Source organism: Microcaecilia unicolor, chromosome 1 (assembly GCF_901765095.1).
Source record: "Microcaecilia unicolor chromosome 1, aMicUni1.1, whole genome shotgun sequence".
Classification (NCBI taxonomy): domain Eukaryota; kingdom Metazoa; phylum Chordata; class Amphibia; order Gymnophiona; family Siphonopidae; genus Microcaecilia; species Microcaecilia unicolor.
The window spans coordinates 468,598,822-468,626,043 of NC_044031.1; the positions used below are offsets into that span (position 1 = coordinate 468,598,822).

Genomic DNA, 27,222 nt, shown 5'->3' on the forward strand with positions numbered 1-27,222 from the left:
TTGTTTGTTCTCCTTATTTTATGAGTGTTAATGTTGTTATCCACCAAGAACTTTTGAACTGTTGTGGAATATAAGTTTTAAATAAATAAATAAAAGTATGGTATAAATGTCAATGTCAATGTCAACGCTACACTTCTTGACCGCAGTTTTCCCATAACTTGGGTTCAGCGCGGTATACAAAAAGAGCAATATCTATATTATACAGATACTTAAAACAACACAGCAAAAATAAGAATTATTATTTATACCCAATCAAAAAAAAAAAGTTTTCAGCATTTTGCGAAATGTCAGATAATTCCGTTCCAAACGAATTATCAACAGGAGAGAATTTCATTCAGAAATTATAATAACTGAAAAAATTAAGTTAATCATCTTCAAAAAATGTATGTTTCTAAAAGATGAAGGACAGAGAATAAGCTGATCCCTTAAACTAGATGAGTGACCAAATAGTAAATTGGAGATCATGGGCCCTGATTACTAAGCCGCGCTATAGACGTGCTAGCGTTTTTAGCATATTCTAATGCTAGAGACACCCTTATATTCCTATGGGTGTCTCTAGCATTAGTGCAATCAAAAAACACTAGTGCACCTTAGTAAACAGGGCCCCATACTTATGAATAAATATGATGTAGAATCTTAAATAATTTGAAACAACAGGCAAAATGCCTTAAACAATAACTTTTCGGCCACCGGGAGCCAATGTAGTTGAGCCATAAATTCTGATACACTGGTAAACTTGTGTAATCTAAAAATTAGCCTCACAGCGGTCTTCTGGATAAACTGAAGTTCTTAAAGATATTTACTGTTTAACCCTAAGTAGAGACTTGCACCAGAACTGGCAACAATTTTGCACTCCCTCACATATTCCTTACTCCTTGCTGGTCTGGCCCTAGTGGACCGTCTGCCTGTTTGTTTCCTGGGACCATCCCTAGTTGCATTTTAAGCATATCTTTCAGTGTTTGAATTTCTGCAAGAACAGGATCAGGTGATTTTGATTTGTATTTATTTATTTGTTGCATTTGTACCCCACATTTTCCCACCTATTTGCAGGCTCAATGTAGCTTACATAGTACCGTCAAAGGCATTTGCCCAGTCGGTGGATAACAAATACAAAGTTGTATAGTGATCGTATGAGGTATAAGTGGAGGGTCGGAATGGATGAAGATTGCGTGATGTCCTGTTCGATCATAGTCATGCTGTGTTGGTAGGTGAAGAGGGTTACGTGAGGTCATTGGGGTAGGCCTTTTTGAAGAGGTTGATTTTTAGTGATTTCCTGAAGTTAAAGTGGTCGTGGATTGTTTTCACATTCCATAGTTGTGCGCTTATGTAGGAAAAGCCGGCTGCATAAGTTGTTTTGTATTTCAGTCCTTTGCAATTTGGGTAGTGTAGGTTTAGGTAGGATCTTGACGATCTGACTTTGTTTCTTACCCTTCTCCACCACCGCTAACTCCAGACTTCGCCCCTTCTGCCTCGCATCACCTTATGCCTGGAACAGACTTCCCGAGCCCATACGCCATGCGCCCTCCCTGCCCATTTTCAAGTCCTTACTCAAAGCCCATCTCTTCTCCCTTGCTTTTGGCGCCTAACCACCTTCCCCATTCATGATACCTACACTGACTACATAGTTTGTTACCTCTAGATTGTAAGCTCTCTTGAGCAGGGACCGTCCTTCCCCATGTTTAAACTTGTACAGCGCTGCGTAACCCTGGCAGCGCTATAGAAATGCTAAGTAGTAGTAGTAGTAGTAGTTATTGGTAAGTCTATAAAGTCTGTCATGTATCCTGGGACTACGCCGTACATGATTTTGTGGACTAAGGTGTAGATTTTGAAGATGATCCGTTCTTTGATTGGGAGCCAATACAACTTTTCTCTGAGGGGTTTGGCACTTTCGAAGCGTGTTTTGCTGAATATCAGCCTGGCTGCTGTATTTTGGGCGGTCTGGAGTTTTTTTATGAGTTGTTCTTTGCAGCCCGCGTAGATTCCGTTGCAATAATCTGCATGGCTTAGGACCATTGATTGTATTAGGTATCAAAAAGTTGCTCTTGGGAAGAAAGGTTTTAATCGTTTGAGCTTCCACATTGAATAGAACATTTTCTTTGTTACAGAGTTTATCTGTCCACCGTCTTGTCTGGAGTAGGTAGATTAGTTTTCTGTCTTTTTAAACTTGAAGATATCGAGAATTGTTGATCAGACTTCAGATTTTTATTCTTCGTCATATCCAGAAGTAGGTATGTAAGAAACAGCCAGTATAATGCAAGAAATTTGGTTATGATATTCAAACAATGATTTACCTGAGGAGCTCTCACTCTACACGTCCAGTCACATCAAGCTCCAAATTCCACCCATTAAGCTATGTTTCCTTTGGAAATATGCTGTTCCTCCATTTGTCAGTAGCAAGCACATGATGACAACACATTTGACTCATTAGATCTTATTCAGATGTAATTTTTCCCATTATCATAGGTGCCAGTTCTGTGGGTGTTGAGTGCCCCCATTCCTTCAGGTATGGCTAATTTCTGCTGTGTTTAGCACCCCAATCATTTTAAAAAGTTGGTGCCTATACCCATTATAAGGGCAGTTATGTAACCTGGGTGCCCACATTTACATGAGCAGTATCAGCCTAAATCTGTATATGGTACTCAAAATTGTACAAGTACATTTGGGCACACATCCAATTTCAGAGTGCAATTTAATTGAATAACAAGCCAATTAACACTCACAATTGGGTGCTAATAATCAATTATCGGTACTAATTGGCATTAAAGAAAATTCACATGCGCTAGGTGGCTGGATCTGAGCATACATTTTATGCATGGTTCCAAAAGGGGGACATGGCCATAGGAGAGTCATGGGAGGATCAGGAGCATTCCTGCAATTTTTGTGTGCTGTTATAGAATAAGGGGGATCTGCACCTACTCTATAAATGACACCTAACTTTGAGTACTGCGGAGTGTGGGGTTTTTTCAGTGCCATTTATATAATTTGGTTCTACGCATGTAAATGTTTAGAATATTTACATATATATTAGAGTTGATGTTAGGGGATCCAAGATGGCAACCATAAGCTAAGTGGTAGCAGCAGTGTTTCTTACTGTTCTTGTTTTCCACAGTATGGTGAATTGTTAGGGTCCTCAGTTAAAGCATTCTGCTCAACTGGTTTCAGTTCCTACTGCAGAACCTATCAATTACTTTGTCACCTGAAGTGGAAAGAGAAGCGAGAGTCCAGAGTTGGGCCTGCATGGAGTGGGATGCCTGGGAGAAGAGGCAGACTGCTCCCAGGAGCTGGAAGTGACCTTGAGTCCAGATGAAAGGACCCCATCCCACAGCCTTGGGTTGCGAGTTTACCATCCCCTATGGTGCAGAACATGGAGCAGAAAGGAACCCAAGCAGCTGGAGGAGAAGGGAATGCTGGTGCAGAGTTTGGCACCAACAAAAAATGCCAGGGGATTATCTTCTGGCATAGATGGAGTGACAATCCCTGAGAGAGAGAACTGTTTCAGTCACCCCTGGGAGCCACTGGTGGTTTGGAGAGAGGAGACGTTGGATTGGCTGTAAATTTGCTGCCTGCAACACTTGTGAATAAACCTCAACTTATGTCTTTGGAGCCAGTTTGCACAGTGGCGTTCCTAGGGGGGCTAACACCCGGGGCGGATTGCCGATGCGCCCCGCCCCCCGGGTGCAGCGCGACCCCCCCCCCCCCCGGCGAAATGACGCCCCCCACCCCGGCGAAAGACCTCCCCCGGGTGCACGCCACTGTGGGGGGGGGTGCTGCGTGCCGGTCAGCTTCGTTCGTTTCCATGCTCCCTCTGCCCCAAAACAGGTTACTTCCTGTTCCGAGGCAGAGGGAGCATGGAAATGAAGGAAGCTGACCGGCACGCGGCACCCCCCCCCAGCGGCGTGCACCTGGGGCGGACCGCCCCCACCGCCCCCCCCCCTTGGTACGCCACTGAGTTTGCAAGATATAAATGATGATTCCTCAGTAAACCAAATGAAACAGCAAAACCTGGAACAGGATCCTGCTATTGCAAACCTCATCCCGCAAACAATGGATCATCTCATCTTCTTTTGCTGTTTAGTGAATATAGCCTATGAGAATAGTGGAGTTTCCTGTGTTTGTTGAATTGGTTACTGGTCTCCAGCCAAATTGAACAGTGATGAGTTGGGTCACTTTGAAGTGGAGATGATGCAGAAGTTGGTTGCGAGTATATTTCTCTAACACAACAGACTGCTGGTCATCCCATGCAAGCTTTTACATTGAAATGACTGTCCACTGGATTGATAGAGTCTTTAGAGAGGAAGGGTGCTTTAGGATTGAAAAGTTCCCACACATTTAGGACTAGATTCAGTAAATGGCACCCAAATATGAGTGCCGAAAAAAAATACACATTGAGCGCTATTCTATAAATGGCGCTCCAAGTTGGGTGTTGATTACAGGATAGCACATAGTGCCAGGATCCACGCCAACTTTGGGTGTGAGAATTTACACCAACTGAAACCTGGTGTAAATCCTCGCAGGTAAATGAGGTGCAGATCCCTCAAATTCTATAATAGTGCGCACATCTTTGATGAGCTTCCTGACCTGCCTATGCCCCTCCCATAGCCAATCCCCTTTTCAGATGCACGCTAAAATATTTACGCACGCATCTTTATAGAATAGCACCTAGCAAGATGTGAGCATAAAATATTGTTGCTACTTTGCACCAATAATTGATAGTTAGCACCCAATTATTGGTGCTGATTGGCTCATTACTCAATTAAATTGTGTGTGCGCCCAGATTTGTATATGCAACTTTGAGTGCCATATATTGAATCCGGGGGTTAATGATCTTGCATCAGTTCTCGAAGAAACAAAGTTTGCCATCAGTTGAAAAATTGTTCGAACAACAGACAATGATTCCAACTTTGTGAAAGCCTTCTCCGTAACTGGACAGCATGATGATGATAACAAAGATGAAGGCGAAGATGCAAGTGATGAGTTATACAGCATTACTTCTAGGTGATGAAATATTTTTCTGATAATTTTCAGGTGTCTCAAAATGAAATACCAGCTATCCTTCAAACATATTAATTTACTGGAAAAATGATGTGTGCCATGAAGAGAAGAGGGAGACATTACAGTTCATTCTTTGAATTATCTCAAGGTTCTGTGATTAGTTCTGAATTCTCTTGAGCAAGTTTAGTAGTGACTTTCAGTAACAGAGATTGAATGCTTACACAATATTTTAATATAGACAGAAACTATTTATAGCTTGTAATTTGATGGTATTTCCTGATATGTGTCTTGAGGCACAGAAGAGATGGAAGCAATTTCTTTTGCTTCATCTTGGTGTTCTTGAACTTGGTGCTTCTTTCTATCTCAAATTTCCATGTAAATATATAATAAGCTTTCAGTCTGGTTTTTGGAATCCTTCTTATGTAACTAAGCTGTGTATGTGCATATGCATGACCTAAGCATGTCAATTTTGAACTGACACCTGGCTACCACGTGGCCCGAGTGGTAATTTCATTTTTTACATGCATCCACAAAGCACACCGAAAAACTTCCGGCACACGGTGCTAACCGGGCGGTAATCAGCATTGTATACGTGTAGACCATTACCGCCTAGTTAACGCGTAAGACTTTACCGCTAGGTCAATGGGTGGTGGTAAGATCTCAGGTCCAAAATGGACGTGCACCAATTTTTATTTGGCTGCATGTCCATTTTCAGACAAAAATAAAAAAGGCCTTTTTGCAGGCACGCTGAAAAATGGACCTGCGCGCATCCAATACACACATCTACACCAGCGCAGGCCATTTTTCGGCACATCTTAGTAAAAGGACCCCTATGTTTTTGGCTACCAGGAGAATTTTGGGGACAGATATCCAGTGCTATTAACGGGGTTATTGGAATTTGACCTCTTATTAAGCCCAGCTCAAAGGCCTGTCTTAGTGCCTTAATTTTCTTTTTATTTAATTGACCTTTTTTGTTATTGGATCCCCTAGTTGTGGTCTTAAGCAAAATATTATATTATGCTATTTTTTTGGTTTAATTATTTTGGGAATGTGTAATTAATTTCCTTTGCTGTACAGATTTTATTGCTTGGTTATATTTTTGAGATTCATAAATTAAAAAAAAAAAGAATAATGACATATACACATGTACATATTTTCTGGAGGTGGCGTGTCATGGGTGGAGAGTGGATGTTCCTGAGTTATCTGGCTAGAATGTTATAATTACTGTGCACTAACTAGATAACACGGAGTCAACTTGGAAGTACTTAGAGCCTCCTAAATAGGAGACAGTAAGTGCTCCTGTGTTAATTATTTGCAGCTACCACGCCATGATGGAAACGCATTATAGCACATGAGCTGCAAAATTTTAAAAAGCCCTAAAACAATGCTGTATTAAATTTGGGCCCAGCGCGAGAAAGTCCTGCATTAAAATGCGTTATACCTAGATTTTACCACACTTTAGTAAAAGGGCCCCCCTTGCATGTTAGGGGGAAGGGATATAAAATAGGGGGGAAAATCCTCAAGTATTTGTGAAAGAAAGCTCACAGCACCAGATTCCAGCTCTTGTTCTGAGTGAGCTGGAAGTACAAAGGAGTAGGATTGAACTGCAGGATCAAGAAAACGTTTAAGACTGCCAAGGTCCCTTCTGAGAATATATGGTCCCGTATTTCCAATGTTTATTTTTAGATTTATTTGATCTTTTTTTGCAGCTTTCTGTCTCATACCTTGGCATTTCCTGACACTTCTGATTCTTGTATGTATTCTTTTTCTTAGCCTTTCCATGTTGCATACCTACTCATCAAGTTTGCCAACTCGCCTCGGCCAGATCTTTGGGTTCTGGAACGATCTGTAGACTTTGGGAGAACATATACGCCTTGGCAGTACTTTGCTCGTAAGTTTTATGTAATTTCTATTACTGGTAATTTTTTATTTGAATAAAGGCTTAATGAATTAGCAAATGAAGGTGTGTGTCCATGAAAGTTGGAGCTCTTATCTTGACCAGTAACTCTATAAAGTACCCTAGAGCTTTCTTTTCAAGATGTTCAGTTTCTAGAACCCTCCAAAACAAAAGTGGGAAAATATCAGCAAAAAAGGAACAAATTAACAAATAAGCTAAAATATTTTCACATAGCAGCACTACCTATATATATTTTTTTTCAACACATCAATACGCATGCATAAATCTAAGTTTTGTTTTTTATGCCATCCATTTTCCAGCGAGGGATCATCCGTGTACATCCCACACCTCCTGTCTACTACTACTACTACTATTTATCACTTCTACAGTGCTACTAGACGTACGCAGCACTGTACACTGGACATAAAGAGACAGTTCCTGCTCCATAGAGCTTACAGTTTAATTAGGACAGACAAACAGGACAAAGAGATAAGGGAATTAATAAGGTCAGTGTCAATGTATCTCTTATATACTGCCATATTCCTTCGGGGGTTCACTGCAGTTTACAGATAAGTTTATAATGCAAATATTATGATAAAGATTAAACAACACAATCTAATATAAAAATTGACCCATCAAATCAAATCATTATCAATTATCAAATAAAAATGTCTTCAATTTCTTACAGATATCAGTACAGAGAGGGTCCAAAGTACAAAATAAAGTCCAAAGTACAAAAAAGGCACCAGGAGCCCTCAGAAATGGGACACAATTCTTTATTTATAAATGTCAATTTTCCAATGTTGACCCAACACGGGCCGCGTTTCGGCACACAGCACCTGCGTCAGTCTGTATTATCCTGATGCACTGAGTTATTTCTCTATAACCGAACAGATTGCCACCCTACTTTGTAGGGAAGAAGCCTTGGTCTTTGAACACACTAGACCTCTGACGCAGGCGCTGTGCGCCGAAACATGGCCCGTGTAGGGTCAACATTGAAAATTGACATTTATAAATAAAGAACTGTGTCCCATTTCTAAGGGCTCCTGGTGCCTTTGTTGTATTTCAATTTCTTACGAAAAGAAAAATAATTAGGGGCCCTTTAACTAAGCCACGTAAGTGCCTACGCGCACCCAATGTGTGCCAGTTCAGAGTTACCACCCGGCTACCATGTGGCCAGTGCGGTAATTTCATTTTTTACGTGTGTCCTCTACACGCACCAGAAAATATATTTTATTTTCTGGCGTGCGGCAAAAATAGGACGGTAACTCTGACTTGACACGCATAGGTGATTACTGCACGGTTAATGCGAGAGACCTTACCACTAAGTCAATGGCTGGTGGTAAGGTCTCAGACCCAAAATGGACGCGCACCAATTTTTATTTTGCCGCACGTCCATTTTCGGCAAAAATTAAAACAGAGCGTTTTTTTACAGGAGCGCTGAAAAATCGATCTGCATGCACCCAAAACCCACGCCTACACTACCGCAGGCCATTTTTCAGCACACCTTAGTAAAAGAACTCCTTAGTTTCCAATCTAACCTATGAAGGTATGATATTCCAAAAGAGAATAAAGAACTAAAAATTTAATCACCATTTTTGTCTCCACCATCTCCCTCGGGAGGGCATTCCAGGCATCGACCACCTTCTCAAAGCCCTTTCGAGCCCATCCTAAACCAGATTGCCATATATAGGGCACAGACAGTACAAATCTGCCTGGTACCCTTCTAGCCCATAGTTCTTCATAGCCGGAGTCACCATCTAAATGCCACTTGGCACATCCACACACATGCAGCCATTTAAGTTGTTGTTGTTGTTGTTTTTAATACACTCCATTTCCTATTTAGAGATCCTCTGTGTTCATCCCATGTCTTTTTGAATTCCATCACTGTTTTTGCCTCTACCACCTCCCTCGGGAGGGCATTCCAGGCATCGACCACCCTCTTTGTGAAGAATAATTTTCTGACATTACTCCAAAGTCTACCACCCCACACTTCAATTCAAGTCCTCTAGTTTCACCATTTTTCCTTCTTTGGAAAAGTTTTGTTTCTATATTAACACCTTTCAAGTATTTAAACATCTGTATAATATCTCCCCTGTTCCTTCTTTCCTCTAGTACACTGTAAATCTTTGGATATAAACATTTCCTTAAGTAGGGTGAATTTATTTACATGTGTCTTAGACTTCAGACCCTTCTAGGCTATTTAAATTATCAAAGGATTTGGTTGTAAAATGGTTAATAAAAATGGTAATTGCCTCTTTAAGGAAAGGGTTTCTCCCAGCTGGCTTGAAAAATTTCATCTTCGGACCAGTGCTGAAAAAGTCTTTCCTGGGTCCAGACTATTATCAGAGTTAACAGGTTTCCAGAATTTTTGTGTTGAATAATCTATTTAAAAGGTTGTTTTTTTTCTTAAATGCGAACTTGACTAGATCAGGGGAGGTTTGGATCCCTCGCAGTCTGAGTTCATGGCAGGATTCAGGACCGAAACGATATTGCTGTGCTTAGTGGATGAGATTAGGGGTAGCTAGGATAAGGGTAGAGAAGCACTATTAGTGCTCTAAGGGCTCTGTTTACTAAGGTGCGCTAGCATTTTTAGTGTGTGCACAAAATTAGGGCACGCTAACTGTGTAGGTGCCCATAGGAATATTGTGGGTGCCTACACAGTTAACACGCGCCAATGGTTAGCATGCATTAAAAGCACTAATGTGCCTCTAGCATGACTTAGTAATCAGGGCCCTTAGACCTTTCATGTACCTTTGATCTGTTTGACCACCTGATCCAGCTTAAAAGAGGCTTGGAGGTAGCCTTAGGAGAAATGAATTTCAATGGGTGAAAACCTTTCTGATGTGAACAAGTTAAAGGAACCAGCCATATAGAAAAAATATTTCTCCCCCCCCCCCCCCCCCCCACTCTCTTTCAAAAAAATGATCATGCCCCATTCTTATCTCGATTCTCCAATCTCCAATGTCTTGAAAAAATGGCATGGACACCCCTCTGACTAATCCTCACCCTTATCCCCATCCTCCAATTCTCTCCAATCCACCTCCTGGCATCTGTTGTGGTAACACTGGTGTGTAGGGGGGTAGGGCAGGAGCTACCCCGGTCACTCCTTCCCCAAGAGCTGCTGCCTTCATAAATGGCAAACACAGTTCCCTAGGGGTTGAACTGCCAAATAAGGGAGTGGTGTAAGGAGTAACCTCATGGTTAACCAGCAGGCTGTGAACCAGGGAAAGCAGGGTTTAAATCTTACCAATGCTCCTTTTGACCTTGGGCAAGTCACTTAACCCTTTTGTTCTCAGGTACAAACTATACCCACATGCAGTGGTGTGCTGGAGCCGGCTCGCACTGGCTCGCAAGAGCCGTTTGTTAAATTTACTGGCATCTTGCGAGCCGGTTGTTGGCCTGTGCGAGCCGGCTCGCCTCTGCTCCCCCGCCCCGCTAATCCATCTTCTGTCTGCCCTCTGCTCCCCGATAGTAGCCCTGCTGGTTTCCTTTCTGCGCTGCTGCCGCTCCCTCGAGGCGCGTCAGCGTTGAAGCAAAGGCAGCAGGCTCAGCTCGGTTCCTGCCTTTGTTTCGTTCCTTCACATCATGGCTCTGCCCTTGCGCAAACAGGAAATACATCAGGCAAGGGCGGAGCCATGATGTGAAGGAACGGAACGAAGGCAGGAACCGAGCTGAGATAAAAGTTGCTTACCTGTAATGGTAGTTCTCCTTGAACAGATGATCTTGCAGCCACACAATTGAAGTGACGCTCCCGTGACATCACTGACCCGGACTCTTAGAATAGCATTTAAATTTAAATACAACGAATGTGCTCGTGCCATTCCCCACCCCCCCTCCATGGTATAAATACCAGATGACACCTGCCACTAACAGTTTAATACTAGAGCTAGCGTCAACGCCAGGGAGGGTGGGTGGATTTGTGTGGCTGTAAGATCATCTGTCCAAGGAGAACTACCGTTACAGGTAAGCAACTTTTATTTCTCCCTGGACAGATTAGATCTTGCAGCCCCACAATTGAAGATTCTCAAGCTTCACAGGTAACAGTTAAAGCTTTAGAACATAAAAATTTGAAACTGGTACCTGTGAGAGGAGGTGGCGGTTGAAGTTGATGCCTCAAAGAGCTGAAGATAACACTGCTTGCCCAAATCCAGAGTCTGTAGATGAAGCAGTGTCTATACAGTAATGCTTGGTGAACGTGTGTATTGTCGACCAAGTAGCTGCTCGGCAGATGTCCTGTAAAGGTGTCCTCTGCAAATTAGCCATAGATGCTGCCACAGCCCAAAGGTGGTGCGCTGTAACATGAGGGATAGTTGACGAAGGCGATTGCGACAATTGGTAACACAAACAAATACACCCTGCAATCCAATGTGACAAAGTCCCTTTTGACACTGGCTTAGGATGTACAGTAGAACATATAGAAAGAAACAATTGTGACGGTCTATGTAAAGATTTGATTCGTTTAATATAGATGGACAATGCTCTTAGACAGTCCAAAGTATGCAACTGTCTATGTTCTTCTGAAGCATGCGGCGGAGGATGAAACGCTGGTAATATGATAATCTGATTTAGATGAAACGGAGAGACTACTTTCAGTAAAAATTTTGGGTGTGTTCGAAGAATTGCCTTATCATGAAGAAGCTGGGTATATGGTGAATAGTGCACTAGTGCTTGAATCTCACCAATTCGGCGAGCTGAAGTTAGTGTTACAAGAAATAAGGTCTTCCATGTGAGGTACTTAATTTCCGCCTTCTGAAGTGGCTCAAAAGGCAATAGCATCAAAGCATTCAATACCAAATTCAGATCCCATGCCAGAGCTGGTGGACGGATTGGAGGGTACAAATGCATGATCCCCTTGAGGAATCGTTTGGATAAATGATGTTGCATGAGCGTGCAACTGTCCACCAGATCATGGAACACCGACAGAGCTGCTAGGTGAAGGCGAATAGATGCATAGGAAAGACCAGAATTCGCTAAATAAAGTAGATAATCCAATACTTTGGTTATGGGCACAGTAGTTGGATTGAACATATGTGAGGTACACCATGAGGAAAAACGCCTCCATTTGCAACTGTATGACTTAAGAGTGGACTCCTTCCTAGAAGCCAACATAACCTGAAGCACCTCATTCGAGAAAATTAAGTCTGCTTCGGTTGCAGAAGCCAAGCTGAGAGGTGGAGAGATGCCAGATCTGGATGTAGAAGGGTGCTGTGCTGCTGCGTGATCAAATCTGATTCTGGAGGTAGAGGAAGAGGAGGCTGATGAATGAGGCTCAGAAGAAACGTGAACCATGCTTGACGGGGCCAACGGGGTGCTATCAGAATGAGAGATGCTCCCTCCGCCTCTGCTTTCTGAAGCACCTTTGAGATGAGAGGAAAAGGTGGAAAAGCATACAGAAGGCCCCTTGACCATGAAATCTGAAAAGCGTCCTCTGCATGTCTTTTCAGACTTGGATACTTCGAACAGAATTTGGGACATTTGTTGTTGTGTGGGGACGCGAAGAGGTCGATGACTGGTTGTCCCCACGTTGAATATGTCGCGCGTAACTGTGTTCTTTAGCGACCATTCGTGAGGCAGAAGCTTCCTGCTGAGAGAGTCCGCCAAAACATTCTGGTCTCCTGGAAGATAGCTGGCCGAGATTGTTGCTTCGAGAGTCAGAACAAACCGCCAAATGTGCAGCGCTTCCCTGCAAAGCGGGCGTGAGCCCATACCACCTTGCTTGTTGATGTAGAACATTGCCACCTGATTGTCCGTGTGCACCTGAATATGTTGTTGAAAACAGTGTTTTTTGAAAACCCTGAGTGCTAACTTTACTGCACAAAGCTCCAGTAGATTGATGCTGAACTCTGTTTCTGCCAGAGTCCAAAAGCCCTGTGTTCTGTAGACTCCGGAGTGAGCACCCCAGCCTTGCTTGGATGCGTCTGTCGTTAGATAAAAAGTTGGTAGAGGTTGCCTGAACAGCACACCCTGAAGAAGATTCGGAGTGCAGGTCCACCACCTGAAGGAGTCCTTGACACTGAGTGGCAGAGGTATTGTAGCGGAGAGAGGACGGGACGCCTGAACCCAATGATCCTTCAGGTGCCACTGTCAGACCCGCATATGCATTCGTGCTAAAAACACCACCGGTATGGCTGCCGCCATATGTCCCAGAAGAACTAAAATGAAACACGCTGAGGCGTGTGAACGGTGGTTTAGAAGAGAAATGAGCGATCGGATGTGCAGAGCCCTTTCGAGTGGCAAGTATGCCTTCATGTGGTGTGAATTCAGCACCGCGCCAATAAACTGTAGGTTCTGTACTGGCTGAATGTGATATTTCTTGTAATTGATGAGAAAACCCAATAGTCGTAGTAGAGAAACAGTTTGTTGGAGGGCCTGATGTGTCTCCTGAACTGTGAGGGAGGATATCAGCCAGTCGTCCAAATAGGGATAAATTGCTATCTTTTGTTGATGTAGATAGGCTACGACTGCAATGACACACTTTGTGAAGACCCTCGGTGACGACGAGAGGCCGAAGGGTAGAACTCGATACTGATAATGTTGTGACTGGATCTGGAAATGCAGATACCTCCTGAAGGCCACATGTATTGGAATATGCAGGTACGCATCCTGGAGATCCAAGGACACCATCCAGGCATTGAGGTCGAGCAACGGGAGTATCATAGATAGCGTTGTCATTCGAAACTTCTCTTTCTGGATGAATTTGTTCAGGGACCTTAAATCCAGAATGGCGCGCAGACCTCCATCCTTCTTTGGTATGACAAAGAGTCTGGAGTAAAACCCGGTGTTCTTCTGATCCTCCAGTACTGGCTCTATTGCTCTGATTTGCAGAAGACGGGTAATCTCCCCCTGAACCCAAAGACGATGAGAGCGTGGAATGGTGGAAATGACAACATGCGTGCGAGGTGGTGCAGTGAGAAACTGAAGACGATAACCCTGCTGAATAACAGCAAGCACCCACTTGTCGGTCGTGACAAGGGGCCAGTGCGGGGCAAAATACTGCAAGCGGCCCCCCACCGGCAGGTTCTGCTGCGTTTGGTCAAAAAGACGGCTGGGGTTTCTGAGCCAGTGGATTTGCTGGCTTAGGAACCCTCCTATCCCTCACCGGCTTTTTATAGTGATGGGACCTATTCATCTTGACATTATTTTTGTAATTAGTACCATATTTATATGATGGAAATGGTCTCCGATAACTATTTCTACTTCTGGATGAATTGTATGAGGAATTAAATGACGATCGCTGGAAAGAGAATCTGGACTGGTTGATACTGTCATCCTCCAGGGTATCTAGTGTCGTACAGTCCTGCTTAATATTGTCAATTATATATTTTACTTTCTCTCCAAAAAGATTATCTCCCACGCACGGAGCATCTGCTACCCTGCTGTGTACGTTCTCACGTAGACCAGAAGCCTTTAGCCATGCCAGACGCTGAGTTGAAATACCCACCGATGCCCCACGCACGGAAGTGTCGTAGGCATCATGTGCTGCTCGAATGAGGTATGTGGCACACTCATCCAGATCGTGCAATGATGGTTTTAACTGCACTTGTGACGATTCCGGCAAAGAATCCACTATTCTGGATAATTTGTCAAGCAGTGAAAACTGATATTCCGAGTAGTGAAACATATGGAGACTGATACGAGCATTCAGCATTGAATTTTGAAACATTCTCTTCCCAAGGAGGTCCATTAGCTTCATGTCTTTAGTTGGCGGGAAATTGGAGTGGTCCCTTGAACTGCGATGTTTGCGCATAGCTGAGCTCACTACGATCGAGTGATGAGATAACTGCGGTTTCCCAAATCCAAAGGTATCCTGGACTTTATACTTGGTATCCAGACTCTTTCTGGCTGGAGTGGAAGAAAAAGGCGTTGCCCAGATATTTTTATGTTGTTCTGCCAGGACGTCATGCAGCGGAAGGGCAATTATCTCCTTCGGTGCCTCCTTGTAATGCAGCGTCTGTAGCTTCTTGGTTCGCGGATCTGCCTGAGAAGTGGAGTGAATATCCAAGGCAGCTGCCAGCTTATGTAGAAACTTTGGATAGGATATATCCTCTGGAGGCGAGGTTTTGTACTGCTGAGAAGGAGAGGGATCAGATAGGAGCCCTGGTGTATCAGCACCCTGGTCAGTGTGATAGTCCGGAGTGGAAGGTCTTGATTGTAAAGGAGAAGATTCATAGTTTGAGAGTAGCTCCGCCGCCATTGACGCTGTCGTCGAGATCGAGGAGGGGCGTTGATGGGAACGAGAAGCTACCTCGTCCAACAACATCTGAGGTTGCGGAGGTTGCTGCACCTGGTGCTTTAATAAAAGGTCTCTAAGCAAGTGAATGATATCCTGATTCGAGCTCTGCACTTGCAAAGGGCTGGTTGTGGGTACATCGTTGATGCCCACTTGTGGTTCCTTCTGAAAGCTAGTGCCCTGTCCTAACTCTGTTTGCTGCTGTGGAGAGAGGTTTGTGATTGCCTGTATAACTGTTCTCAATCTGTCCGGCGAAGAAAAGCTGGACAATTGACAGTCAGCTGCCTGTTGAAGGCTGGAGGAGGAGGAGCTGGAGCGATGACGATGGGAGTGGGAGTGGCCACGATGATGACGCCGATGGGAACCGCCAGATCTCTCCCCCTGATGTAAGTGGGAGGAGCTTCGGTGCCGAGACGAGTGAGAGGAGCTCCTTCGATGCCGGTCAGAAGGGGAGGATTCTCTGTGGTGCCGAGAATGCTGGTGTCGATGCGACTGTAGCAGAGAGAGGTCAGTGCCCACAACGGGGTCTGCACGTGACCTTGGCTTCTTAGGAGCCGAAGGATGTAGGTCAGTTTGTGCAGGGGATGCAAGGGAGGGCTGTGACTCGGCACCGACAGTCTCTCCTAAGCTGCTGACAAGCAGGGGAAAGGCTGACTCTGTGGCCTTCCCAGCGTCAGTGTGTCTTCTCTTGCCATGAAATTCCTCCCTCAGCTTTACTACTGGACGCGGGCTGGGGAGTATCAGGGACCGCTCTCAGCTTGAGCTCTCGTAGCTTTCTCGTACGAGGCAGCATGCTGGCACAACTTTCACATGTGCTTGTAAGATGGGCTTTGCCCAAGCACAGAAGACACTTGTCGTGCGGGTCTGTAACGGACATTTTCCCGGTGCAGGCGGCGCAACGTTTAAACCCTTGCTTTTTAGGGGGCATGACAGGGAAGATGAGAGATGCTAAATCAAATTCTAATAAAATTTTGGACGGAAAAACGTAAAACTACTTGAAAGGAAAAGAAAAAACGGCACGAGTAGGTGAACCCAGAACTGCAGGTCGTGACTGTCAGCGGAAAGTTAAACAACTGTTAGTGGCAGGTGTCATCTGGTATTTATACCATGGAGTGGGGGTGGGGAATGGCACGAGCACATTCGTTGTATTTAAATTTAAATGCTATTCTAAGAGTCCGGGTCAGTGACGTCACGGGAGCGTCACTTCAATTGTGGGGCTGCAAGATCTAATCTGTCCAGGGAGAACCTGCTGCCTTCGCTTCAATGCTGGCACGCCTCGAGGGAAACTAAAATTTTTAAAGGCAGGGCGGCGGCGGCAGCGCAGAAAGGAAACCAGCAGGGCTACTATCGGGGAGCAGAGGGCAGACGGAAGATGGACGACCAGGGGAGCGGAGAGGGCTGGAAGATGGTGGAGAGGAGGGCAGGGGGGAGACAAGGATTGCTGGACATGGGTGGGTGAATGGATGGAGAGGAGGGCAGGGGGGAGAGGAGGGTTGCTGGACACGGGTGGATGGAGGAGAGAGGAGGGTTGCTGGACATGGGTGGGTGGATGGAAGGCAGGGGAGAGGAGGGTTGCTGGACATGGGTGGATGGAGGGCAGGGGGGAGAGGAGGGTTGCTGGACATGGGTGGATGGAGGGCAGGGGAGAGGAGGGTTGCTGGACATGGGTGGAGGAGAGGGAAGGGAGAGAGAAGAAATGCTGGACATGGGTGGAGGGGAGGGAAGAGTGAGGAATGAGATGAGAAGAGGGAAAAGGAAGAGAGAAGAATAACTGCAAATGGATGGAGAAAATAGGCAGAAGCTGAGGACCAGAAATGAAGAAAAAAGGAGGAAAGAAATAAATGGAAAGGAAGCCCTGGAAAGCAGCAGAATTGGATACTGGGCCAGCATGAGCAGAAAAAGAGTCACCAGACAACAAAGGTAGAAAAAAACTCATTTTATTTTCATTATAGTGTTTGGAATATGTTCGCCTTGAGAATCAGGTGCTCAACATTAAAAATTTATATTTATTTACTTATTTATAGCATTTTATCCCACATTAAACATGAATTAGATTGGAACCTGGGATCATTTAATAGTTTTTTCCTGGAGAGAGTAATGCATTGCCCCCCCCCCCCCCCCCCGGCTATAGCCAGCTCTGCAATTTGGGGGGGGCGCAGAGGTGGACGGGGGGGGGGGGGGGGCGCAGAGGTGGACGGGGGGGGGAGGGCGCAGAGGTGGACGGGGGGGGGGGGGGGGGGGGGGCGCCGAGGTGGACTGGGGAGAGAGCCTGTTGTTAAAAATTTACCAGCACACCACTGCCCACACGTAACTCAACTTGAACTATTGCTGACAAGGTAAAAGCTCAATTCAAATAAATATATTTTGGCAAACACTTTAGTAATAGGTCATCACCTTTTCTTTCCTTCCAAGATGGGTACCAGTTGACTATCAAAATCTCCTTTAACCTTGCTGAATTGGGCCATTCAAAATGAAAAGCCTTTTGGTACTTCTCCCCTTCTTTTACCTTTGTGAACAGCTGCCTTAAGAGAAAAGTCTAAACTGAGTGGCGTACAACGGGTAGAAGTGAATCGATTTTTCACTCTTTCAAAAAGTACAAAGACCAGGGGACACTCAATGAAATTACATTGAAATACGTTTTTAAAACAAATAGGAGGAAATATTTTTTCACTCAATGAATAGTTAAACTCTGGAACTTGTTGCCAGAAGATATGGTAACAGCAGTTAGAGTATCTGGGTTTAAAAAAGGTTTGGACATGTTCCTGGAGGAAAAGTCCACAGTCTGTTATTGAGATAGACATGGGGGAAGCCCTTGCTTGCCCCAGGATTGGTAGCATGGAATGTTGCTACTAATTGGGTTTCTGCCAGATACTTATGACCTGGATTGGCCACTGTTGGAATAGGATACTGGGTAAATACCTTGGCTGGCAGGGGGACCCCAACCCCTGCCAGCTGAAACCTTTGTCCAGTGCCTGTCTCCGGCACCGCTACGTTGCCTGACTCTCTTCCCCTCACACCCTGCACACTCCTTTTAGTGAAATTGAGCATGCTCAGTTTCACTAAAAGGAGCGTGCCAGACGTGAAGGTTGGGGACCCCTGCCAGCAAAACCAGGGGCCTAGAGGAAATTTGGTGGGGTCCAGGCCCCTGTGGCCCCACGTAGCTACGCCACTGGTAGTGGTGTAGCCAGACAGTCAATTTTGGGTAGGCATAACATTTTCTCTAACTCTGCCCTACCCCCACTCTTCACCTTTTCCAAGGCACCTCACAATTCAAAATATAAATACTTTAGCTGATGAGGATCCCTAAGCTCTGTTAGCTGAAGACTTCCCTTTCACCATGTTTGGCAGGTAGCAGCAACATCCCTGAGCCACTAATGTCGGCACCCCACACATGCATAGTTGTTGATGACTCAAAGATGGTGCTGCACACTGCAGAGCTTGGTAGAAGGGAGTTCTAGCCGCCTTTGGAAAAGATCCTCCTGGCGATGCTTGGAGATCTGATTTACACACAGAAGAAACAAGTCCTCGCAGTCTAAACAGCACTCAGGAAAAACAGCGAAGATGGCTCAAAAATAAATAGATGATGCTATGAATTTATTGTACAGCAACCAAGACTCGACACAGCTGTGTTTTGGTCAATAAGGCCTGCCTCAGGAGTCTCCTGAATTGTTGGCCGTAAAATTCTCATGGATATTGGATTGTGTCATCCACATAAAGCAATGTCTTCTGCCAATAGAAAAAAACAAAACAAAGTGCACTATGCGCCAAAATGATATCTTCCTCACAGTCACTTCTCAGCTCCAGACAGCAAATGCACGTAGTTTGGCTTCTTCCATACACTTCCACCGTTTCCAGCATCTTCCTCCCTCCACCCTTCTAGCCCAACACCTGCTCCCTCTTTCTCCCCTCCCCACTCTTCTAGCCTTCCACTCCCTCAACCAGCATCTTCCTGTCCCTACTCTCTTGCCTACTGCCCCCTCCCCTGCCTTCCAGGGTTCAGTGAGGTTTACATCAATAATTGTCCAGCATTTCTCCCTTCTGTCCCTGGATCCAACATGCCCCTCTTTCTCCTTTCTCCCTCCTCCCTCCTATGCATATCTCTGCCTCACTCTCTTCCACCCTCATGTCCAACCTCTTTCCCTTTCTCCCTTTCTCCCTCTCTCCCGTTGTCCATCATCTCTTTCTTTCTTTCTTTCTTTCTTTCTTTCTTTCTTTCTTTCTTTCTTTCTTTCTTTCTTTCTTTCTTTCTTTCTTTCTTTCTTTCTTTCGCCCCAGGTCCAACATCTCTCTTTTTCTACCTCCACCCTCCTCATGCAGCATCTCTCCCTCCCTCCTACCCCTATGTCTTACATTTTTCCCTGTCTCATCTCCCTCCCTTCCTCCTTCCATGTCCAACATTTCTCCATATTTTGCCCCTCTCCTACCCTCCCCAGTGCAGCATCTGTCCCTCCCTCCCACCCCACCATACCTCCAACAATTCTCCCTTTCCCCCAACCCATGCAGTGTCTTTCCCTTCCACCCCACCCTACATCCAACAATTCTCCCTCTCTTCACCCACACCCCATGTAGTATCTCTTCTTCCTCCTCTCCATATCCAACAATTAACCCTTTATTTTCCCTCCCCCACATGCAGCACCTCTTTCCTTCCCTCCCTTTCACTCTCATGCATTTCTCTGCCAGTCTGAATCTTCCCCCCTCCTCCCACGGTCTACTTCACAAATGTTTCTGGTCAAAGGGTTGCTGGCAGTGACTCTCACACACTGCCCGTGGCTAACTCAGAAACTTCCCCTCTGCCGTGTATTGCCCCACTTGACGCAAATTCCTGCTTTTGCCTGGGTGGAATGCAGCAGAGGGAAAGCTTCTGGGTTAGCCATGGGCAGCATGTGAGAATCACTGCCACTACAGGCAACCCTTTGGCCAGCAATGTTTTTGAAAGGAAGAGAAGGAGATGCAGGAGTGCAGGAGCCTGTGGAGCTGTGGAATCCAGCTTGCTTCCTCCATGCCAGCGCTGCCAAGGGTGCAGAATTGCTGGATGGACCTGAGCCCAAAGTCCACCCGTGGCTACACCCCTGCTTTATAGATAGCCATAGGATATGTGAAATTGGCTCCAAAAGGCATTTATTTGTAAGGTATATGATATTCAGTGAAAAAACATTTTCTTATGTTGGATAGAATTCTTGAAAAAACAGCTTTTCATACTTAACAGGTTTTGGAACGCACTTCTTCAATTGGTAATTGAACTAGGAAAAGTTGGAACACTCACAAAATCCAACTGAAATATCCACACAAGCACTTTTTTCTGGCTATTATAGATTTTGGACACACAGCAACCTCCCACAAAAGATATAGTGGAATTAGAAAAGGTACAGAGAAGGGCGACAAAAATGATAGAGGGGATGGGACAACTTCCCTATGAGAAAAGGCTGAAGCGTCTAGGGCTCTTCAGCTTGGAGAAGAGATGGCTGAGGGGAGATATGATAGAGGTCTATAAAATAATGAGTGGAATGGAACGGGTAGACGTGAATTGTTTGTTTACTCTTTCCAAAACTACTAGGACTAGGGGGCATGCGATGAAGCCGTTGGAGAAAATGTTTCTTCACTCAATGTATAATTAAACTCTGGAATTCGTTGCCAGAGAATGTGGTAAAGCTGGTTAGCTTAGTGTGGTTTAAAAAGGGTCTGGACAGCTTCCGAAAGGAAAAGTCTTTAGACCATTATTAAATTGACTTGGGGAAAATCCACTGCTTATTTCTGGGATAAGCAGCATAAAATGTATTGAGTTTTCTTCTTGATCTTTCCGCTGCTTTTGACACTGTCGATCACAGCATACTTCTCGATACCCTGTCCTCACTTGGATTCCAGGGCTCTGTCCTTTCCTGGTTCTCTTCCTACCTCTCCCTCCGCACCTTTAGTGTTCACTCTGGTGGATCCTCTTCTACTTCTATCCCTCTGCCTGTCGGCGTACCTCAGGGTTCTGTTCTTGGTCCCCTCCTCTTTTCTATCTACACTTCTTCCCTTGGTTCATTAATCTCATCCCATGGCTTTTCCTACCACCTCTATGCTGATGACTCCCAAATCTACCTTTCTACCCCTGATATCTCACCTTGCATCCAAACCAAAGTTTCAGCGTGCTTGTCTGACATTGCTGCCTGGATGTCTCAACGCCACCTGAAATTAAATATGACCAAAACCGAGCTTCTCATTTTCCCCCCCAAACCCACCTCCCCGCTCCCCCCATTTTCTATTTCTGTTGATGGCTCTCTCATTCTCCCTGCCTCCTCAGCTCGAAACCTTGGGGTCATCTTTGACTCTTCTCTCTCCTTCTCTGCTCATATCCAGCAGACCGCCAAGACCTGTCGTTTCTTTCTTTACAACATCCGTAAAATCCGCCCCTTTCTTTCCGAGCACTCTACCAAAACCCTCATCCACACCCTTGTCACCTCTCGTTTAGACTACTGCAATCTGCTTCTTGCTGGCCTCCCACTTAGTCACCTCTCCCCTCTCCAGTCGGTTCAAAACTCTGCTGCCCGTCTCATCTTCCGCCAGGGTCGCTTTACTCATACTACCCCTCTCCTCAAGACCCTTCACTGGCTCCCTATCCGTTTTCGCATCCTGTTCAAACTTCTTCTACTAACCTATAAATGTACTCACTCTGCTGCTCCCCAGTATCTCTCCACACTCGTCCTTCCCTACACCCCTTCCCGTGCACTCCGCTCCATGGATAAATCCTTCTTATCTGTTCCCTTCTCCACTACTGCCAACTCCAGACTTCGTGCCTTCTGTCTCGCTGCACCCTACGCCTGGAATAAACTTCCTGAGCCCCTACGTCTTGCCCCATCCTTGGCCACCTTTAAATCTAGACTGAAAACCCACCTCTTTAACATTGCTTTTGACTCGTAACCACTTGTAACCACTCGCCTCCACCTACCCTCCTCTCTTCCTTCCCGTTCACATTAATTGATTTGATTTGCTTACTTTATTTATTTTTTGTCTATTAGATTGTAAGCTCTTTGAGCAGGGACTGTCTTTCTTCTTTGTTTGTACAGTGCTGCGTATGCCTTGTAGCGCTATAGAAATGCTAAATAGTAGTAGTAGTAGTAATCTTGCCAGGTATTTGTGACCTGGATTGGCCACTGTTGGAAATAAGATACTGGGCTTGATGGACCTTTGGTCTGTCCCAGTGTGGCAATACTTATGTACTTAGGGTACCATTTCAAAATGGTTTGTTTCTCTACTCTGCTCTGCTTGGTGTGTTCCCACTGTAAAGAGCACATTGTTTAATAGCGATTCAAAGGTTCTCAATTTAGTCCTCAGGACACACTTAGCCAGTTGAGTTTCCAGGCTATCTGCAATGAATATCCATAAGAAAGATCTGTATACCCAGGAGGCAATACATACAAATCTATCTCATGCATATGCATTGTGGATATCCTGAAATCCTGACTGCCTGGGTGTACCCCAAGTACTGGGATGATAACTATGTAATGCTTTCATAAGTGCCACTGAAAGCGGGGGAAGTAACTTGTAGTGATGGTTTATATTAATGCAAATGTTAAGATCAGCCTCTATTCACATGAGAAAATAGAATCACTTATACGCAGTGAATTTAACATTCATTTTTGTCTCTTTTTTTGATCAGATTCCAAAGCAGACTGCATAGAGCGTTTTGGAAAACAGGTTAGGCAGCCTATTACAAAAGATGATGATGTGATTTGTACTGCAGAGTATTCCCGGATTGTGCCACTAGAGAATGGTGAGGTAAGGAATTTTGTACGGTAATGGATAGGCTGTTTAATATTATGTTCAATACTTAGTTCAACTGTACATTGAATAGTGATTATGAGAACTTCACTGTTCAAACAGAGTCTTCTCCTTTAATTGGGAGAGATAGAACTGTATAAGAAGCAGCTCACAAGAGTACATTTTGGATACGCTAATCTTTGCCATTCTGGGTGTAATATGTAGCTCTAAACCTTGTCAGATTAAAAAAATATATATATTAATTTGTGGAATGTGTCTTTACTATGAGGCCCTTTTACTAAGCCACGTAAGCGTCTACACTTGCCCAACGTGCACAAAACTGGAGTTACTGCCCAGTTACCATATGGCTCCTGGTAATTTCATTTTTGGCGAGCGTCCAATATGGGCGGCCAAAAAATAATTTTTTATTTCGGACACGCATATAGGACGCACGCCAAGTGGCATTTGACGCACATAGGTCATTACCGCCTGGTTACAGTGGGAGACTTTACCACTAGGTCAATAGCTGGCAGTAAGGTCGCAGACCCAAAATGGACGTGCGGCAATTTTGATTTTCCCGCACGTCAATTTTTGGCAAAAATTTGAAAAAGGCCTTTATTACAGGCGCGCTGAAAAATAGATTGACTCACGCCCAAAACCCACGCCTACACCACTGCAAGCCATTTTTCAGCACACCTTAGTAAAAGGACCCCTATGGGTTTCTTTAGATCCCCTCTGATCTCAGCTGAATTAAATCAGAAAGCTTATTGAACTGGTCTCATAAGGTGTGCACATGCATTACTTTCCAGACAGTTAAACCAGCAGCCCAACATCCATAGTTTTTCCTGAATTTTAACTGTTTATTGCAACATAAATAAAGCTAAAACCAGAAGTCTCTTTGCCCCAAGGCAAGAATCTTTGATTGGATATTCACTGTTGCTGACAGATTGACAATATTGCAGAGAAGAAGATATGGAATGTCTGAAAAATGAATTGATTTATTGTAGAGGTGGAGCTCTGTGAAGAATAAATTGAGGATGTTGAGAAGTTAGGTGTAAAGGAATTGGTCAAAAGGTGATTGACTATTGAGCTTAAAAGATGTGAAGAGGGAGGAGAAGGGCAGAACAGTACTGCATGCTATGAGCCAAAATGGAAAGTCTATTATGCAGGGGAGGGGAGGGAAGGGGGAGAGAGGAGGGTGGAAGCAAGAAGAAAACCCACAAGACTAGAGTCAAAGAAAGGGACCAATAGGATCAGTGCCTGAAATTAAGAGCACACTGCATGTCACTAAGAGCACTGATACATACAGGCATCTGACAGGAGGACTTCAGAGACATCTGCCAGGACCAGTGATTGGAGGGAAAAGTCACATGCAGAGGACAATAGGAAGGAAGTTACAGCAGCATCAAACACATGTTAGAACTGCAGTATGGAAAAGTAAATGCATAACATGATCACACAACTGAGGGGGCAGAACACCGCTGTATGGCTTAATGGAAATCAGTGATTAATTTCTTGACAAGAGCTCAAGTTTTTAAGACATGATGATGTGGTATGTTTTGTGATACCAGTATATTATTGTTGTTGCCTGAATACTGACTGGTTCAGTCATAGATCCTCTGCCCTGCACTCTTCAGAAGCTGTCATGCAATATCCTTGCATATGTAGCAGAATACCAAATATCCTTTCCTATGTGGTTACAGGAGAATCATTCTGTGTCCCTGCTCCAGAATGATGCCAATCAATGTAGAATAGTAGCTGCTATACTCTGGGGGAAATGGGCTTTTGGAGAACAGTACAAAAAACACTGAGTACAAGGGAAGAGTTTGCCACTTCCTCTACAGAGGGTGTCTGACAAGGGGTATGTAGAATGGCAGTATGTGGGGAACCCCACTCTGGGCACACTAGAGCCTTGGCTCCCTGTTCTATAGACTAAGGGAGAAGGGACGAATCAGCACAGGGGTTTCCAACCGGATCACCAGCTGTCCCTACTGCACTATAAGAGGAGAAAACTGTTCCTAGCTAAATGAACCGGTCCATAGCTGCCCCTCTGAGGCACAGATTGCCTTAAGAAAGAAGGTCTAGTCTCAGAGAGACTGAATCCTACGCTCAGTTAGAGAGAACACAGAGAAGTTGCTGACACCAGACAGTCCTATGTAAGAAAGAAGCTTGATGCTGAAGGCAGTGGAGCTGGTGAGTGCTTACCACCTCAAGTAACAGGGTATAATATACCCACTCAGTGGCTTATTCTTAACCTGTTCAAGAAGACAAGCCTACAGCACTCAGGGAACACAGAGTAACCCACCAGAGACAGTTACCTGAAACACCACAGGGGTAAGAGCACAGAAACCCTGCTGCTACCCACTAAGAGAGACAGAGAGAGAGAGAGAGAGAGAGAAGGAGGATTTGAGGCTAACCTTTTATTCTAAGGAGAAACATTGCTTAATGCAGGAGTAAAGGGACTGTAGAGCAGCCAGAAGAGACTGTAAGCCAACATCTAGATAAATAAGGAGCTGATTTCCAGTTTATATTCTGAGAAGTGGTATGAAAGATGTTCGATCTTGAAATGAATGAACTAACCAAAGGAGACCTAGAACTGTTTCTTTGATGAGATGTTAGCATACTTGTCGCAACCAAGTTCTATTGATTCTATGGACGCATGGAGGGGCAAAATCGAAAGGGATGCCCAAGTATTCCTGAGGACGCCCTCGCAGGACGTCCCAGCAAAGGGGCGGGGAAACCCATATTATCGAAACAAGATGGACCCCCCTCTTTCGTTTCAATAATACGGTCGGGGACGCCCAAATCTCCACATTTAGGTCGACCTTAAAGATGGTCATCCCTAGAGATGGTCGTCCCCGATTTTCGGCTATAATGGAAACCGAGGACAACCATCTCAGAAATTACCAAATCCAAGCCATTTGGTCATGGGAGGAGCTGGCATTCGTAGTGCACTGGTCCCCCTGACATGCCAGGGCACCAACCAGGCACCCTAGGGGCACTGCAGTGGACTTCAGAAATTGCTCCCAGGTGCATAGCTCCCTTATCTTGTGTGCTGAGCCCCCCAAGCCCCGCCAAAAAAACCCACTCCCCACAACTGTACACCACTACCATAGCCCTTAGGAGTGAAGGGGGCACCTACATGTGGGTACAGTGGGTTTCGGGTGGGTTTTGGAGGGCTCACATTTACCACCACAAGTGTAACAGGTAGGGGGAGATGGGCCTGGGTCCACCTGTCTGAAGTGCACTGCACCCACTAAAACTGCTCCAGGGACCTATGTACTTCTGTCATGGAGCTGGGTATGACATTTGAGGCTGGCATAGAGGCTGGAAAAAATATTTAAAAAATTTTTTTTGAGGGTGGGAGGGGGTTAGTGACCATTGGGGGAGTAAGGGGAAGTGATCACCGATTCCCTCCGGTGGTCATCTGGTCGTTTAGGGCACATTTTTGTGGCTTGGTCGTAAAAAAGAAAGGACCAAGTAAAGTCGTCCAAGTGTTCATCAGGGACGCCCTTCTTTTTTCCATTATCGGTCGAGAATGCCCATGTGTTAAGCACGCCCCAGTCCCGCCTTCGCTACGCTTCCGACACCCCCCCCCCCCCCCCCCGTGAACTTTGGTTGTCCCCGTGACAGAAAGCAGTTAAGGATGCCCAAAATTGGCTTTCGATTATGCCGATTTGGGCGGCCCTGTAAGAAGGACGCCCAGTGATCTCGGGTCGGCGGTGACCTCGGGTGGGGGGGGGGGCCCGGGGCCGGCCTTGTCCCGGGCCCGGCTCCGGTTCTCGGCGGCCTTGCAACACAAGAAGGGGTGCTACATATATAAAAGCTACTTAGGAAATCCATTCTAGAGGTGACGGCCTGCACAGAAGTCAAATCTGTCCGATTTATGTTTGGTATGAAGGGTTTATTTCCAGTGTTGTATAGCAACTAAGTAAATGTAACTAGTTACTGTACTTAAATAAAAGTTCTGTCATTTTTACTTATAAAGAAGTACAGGATAGCATTTGTTACTTTTACTTTTATTAAAGTTATAATTTGGTAAATTGTTTACTACTTGACTCATTTATATCTCGTTTATTGTTTATTAAAAAAGTAATATACTGCTTTCCTTGCATGCAAATTAAAGTGGTTTACGTAAAAAATAATCGCAGACAAACTAGCCAGAATTCAAACCAAGATAAAACATTCATAGCAAACATTTACAACCCCTATCCCCTGCTGCAGAAACCAACCTGGTCATGTGCTATAGGCCTGTTGAAAAAAAATACGTTTTTAGAGATGTTTTAAATGAAGTATATGAAGTGTCAAGGTGAAGATGTTGTGGTAATGAATTCCATAATGCAGGTGAAATAAAGTAGAA

General features: G+C 44.9%; 1 protein-coding gene across 1 annotated transcript in view; it reads left to right on the top strand.

The window, feature by feature from the left end:
- LAMA3 (laminin subunit alpha 3) overlaps positions 1 to 27,222 on the top strand; it is a 407,718-nt gene that overhangs the window by 65,271 nt on the left and 315,225 nt on the right. Inside the window, 2 exon segments of the mRNA XM_030188133.1 lie at positions 6,766 to 6,883; positions 22,762 to 22,880. Coding sequence (XP_030043993.1) covers positions 6,766 to 6,883; positions 22,762 to 22,880 — 237 coding nt within the window.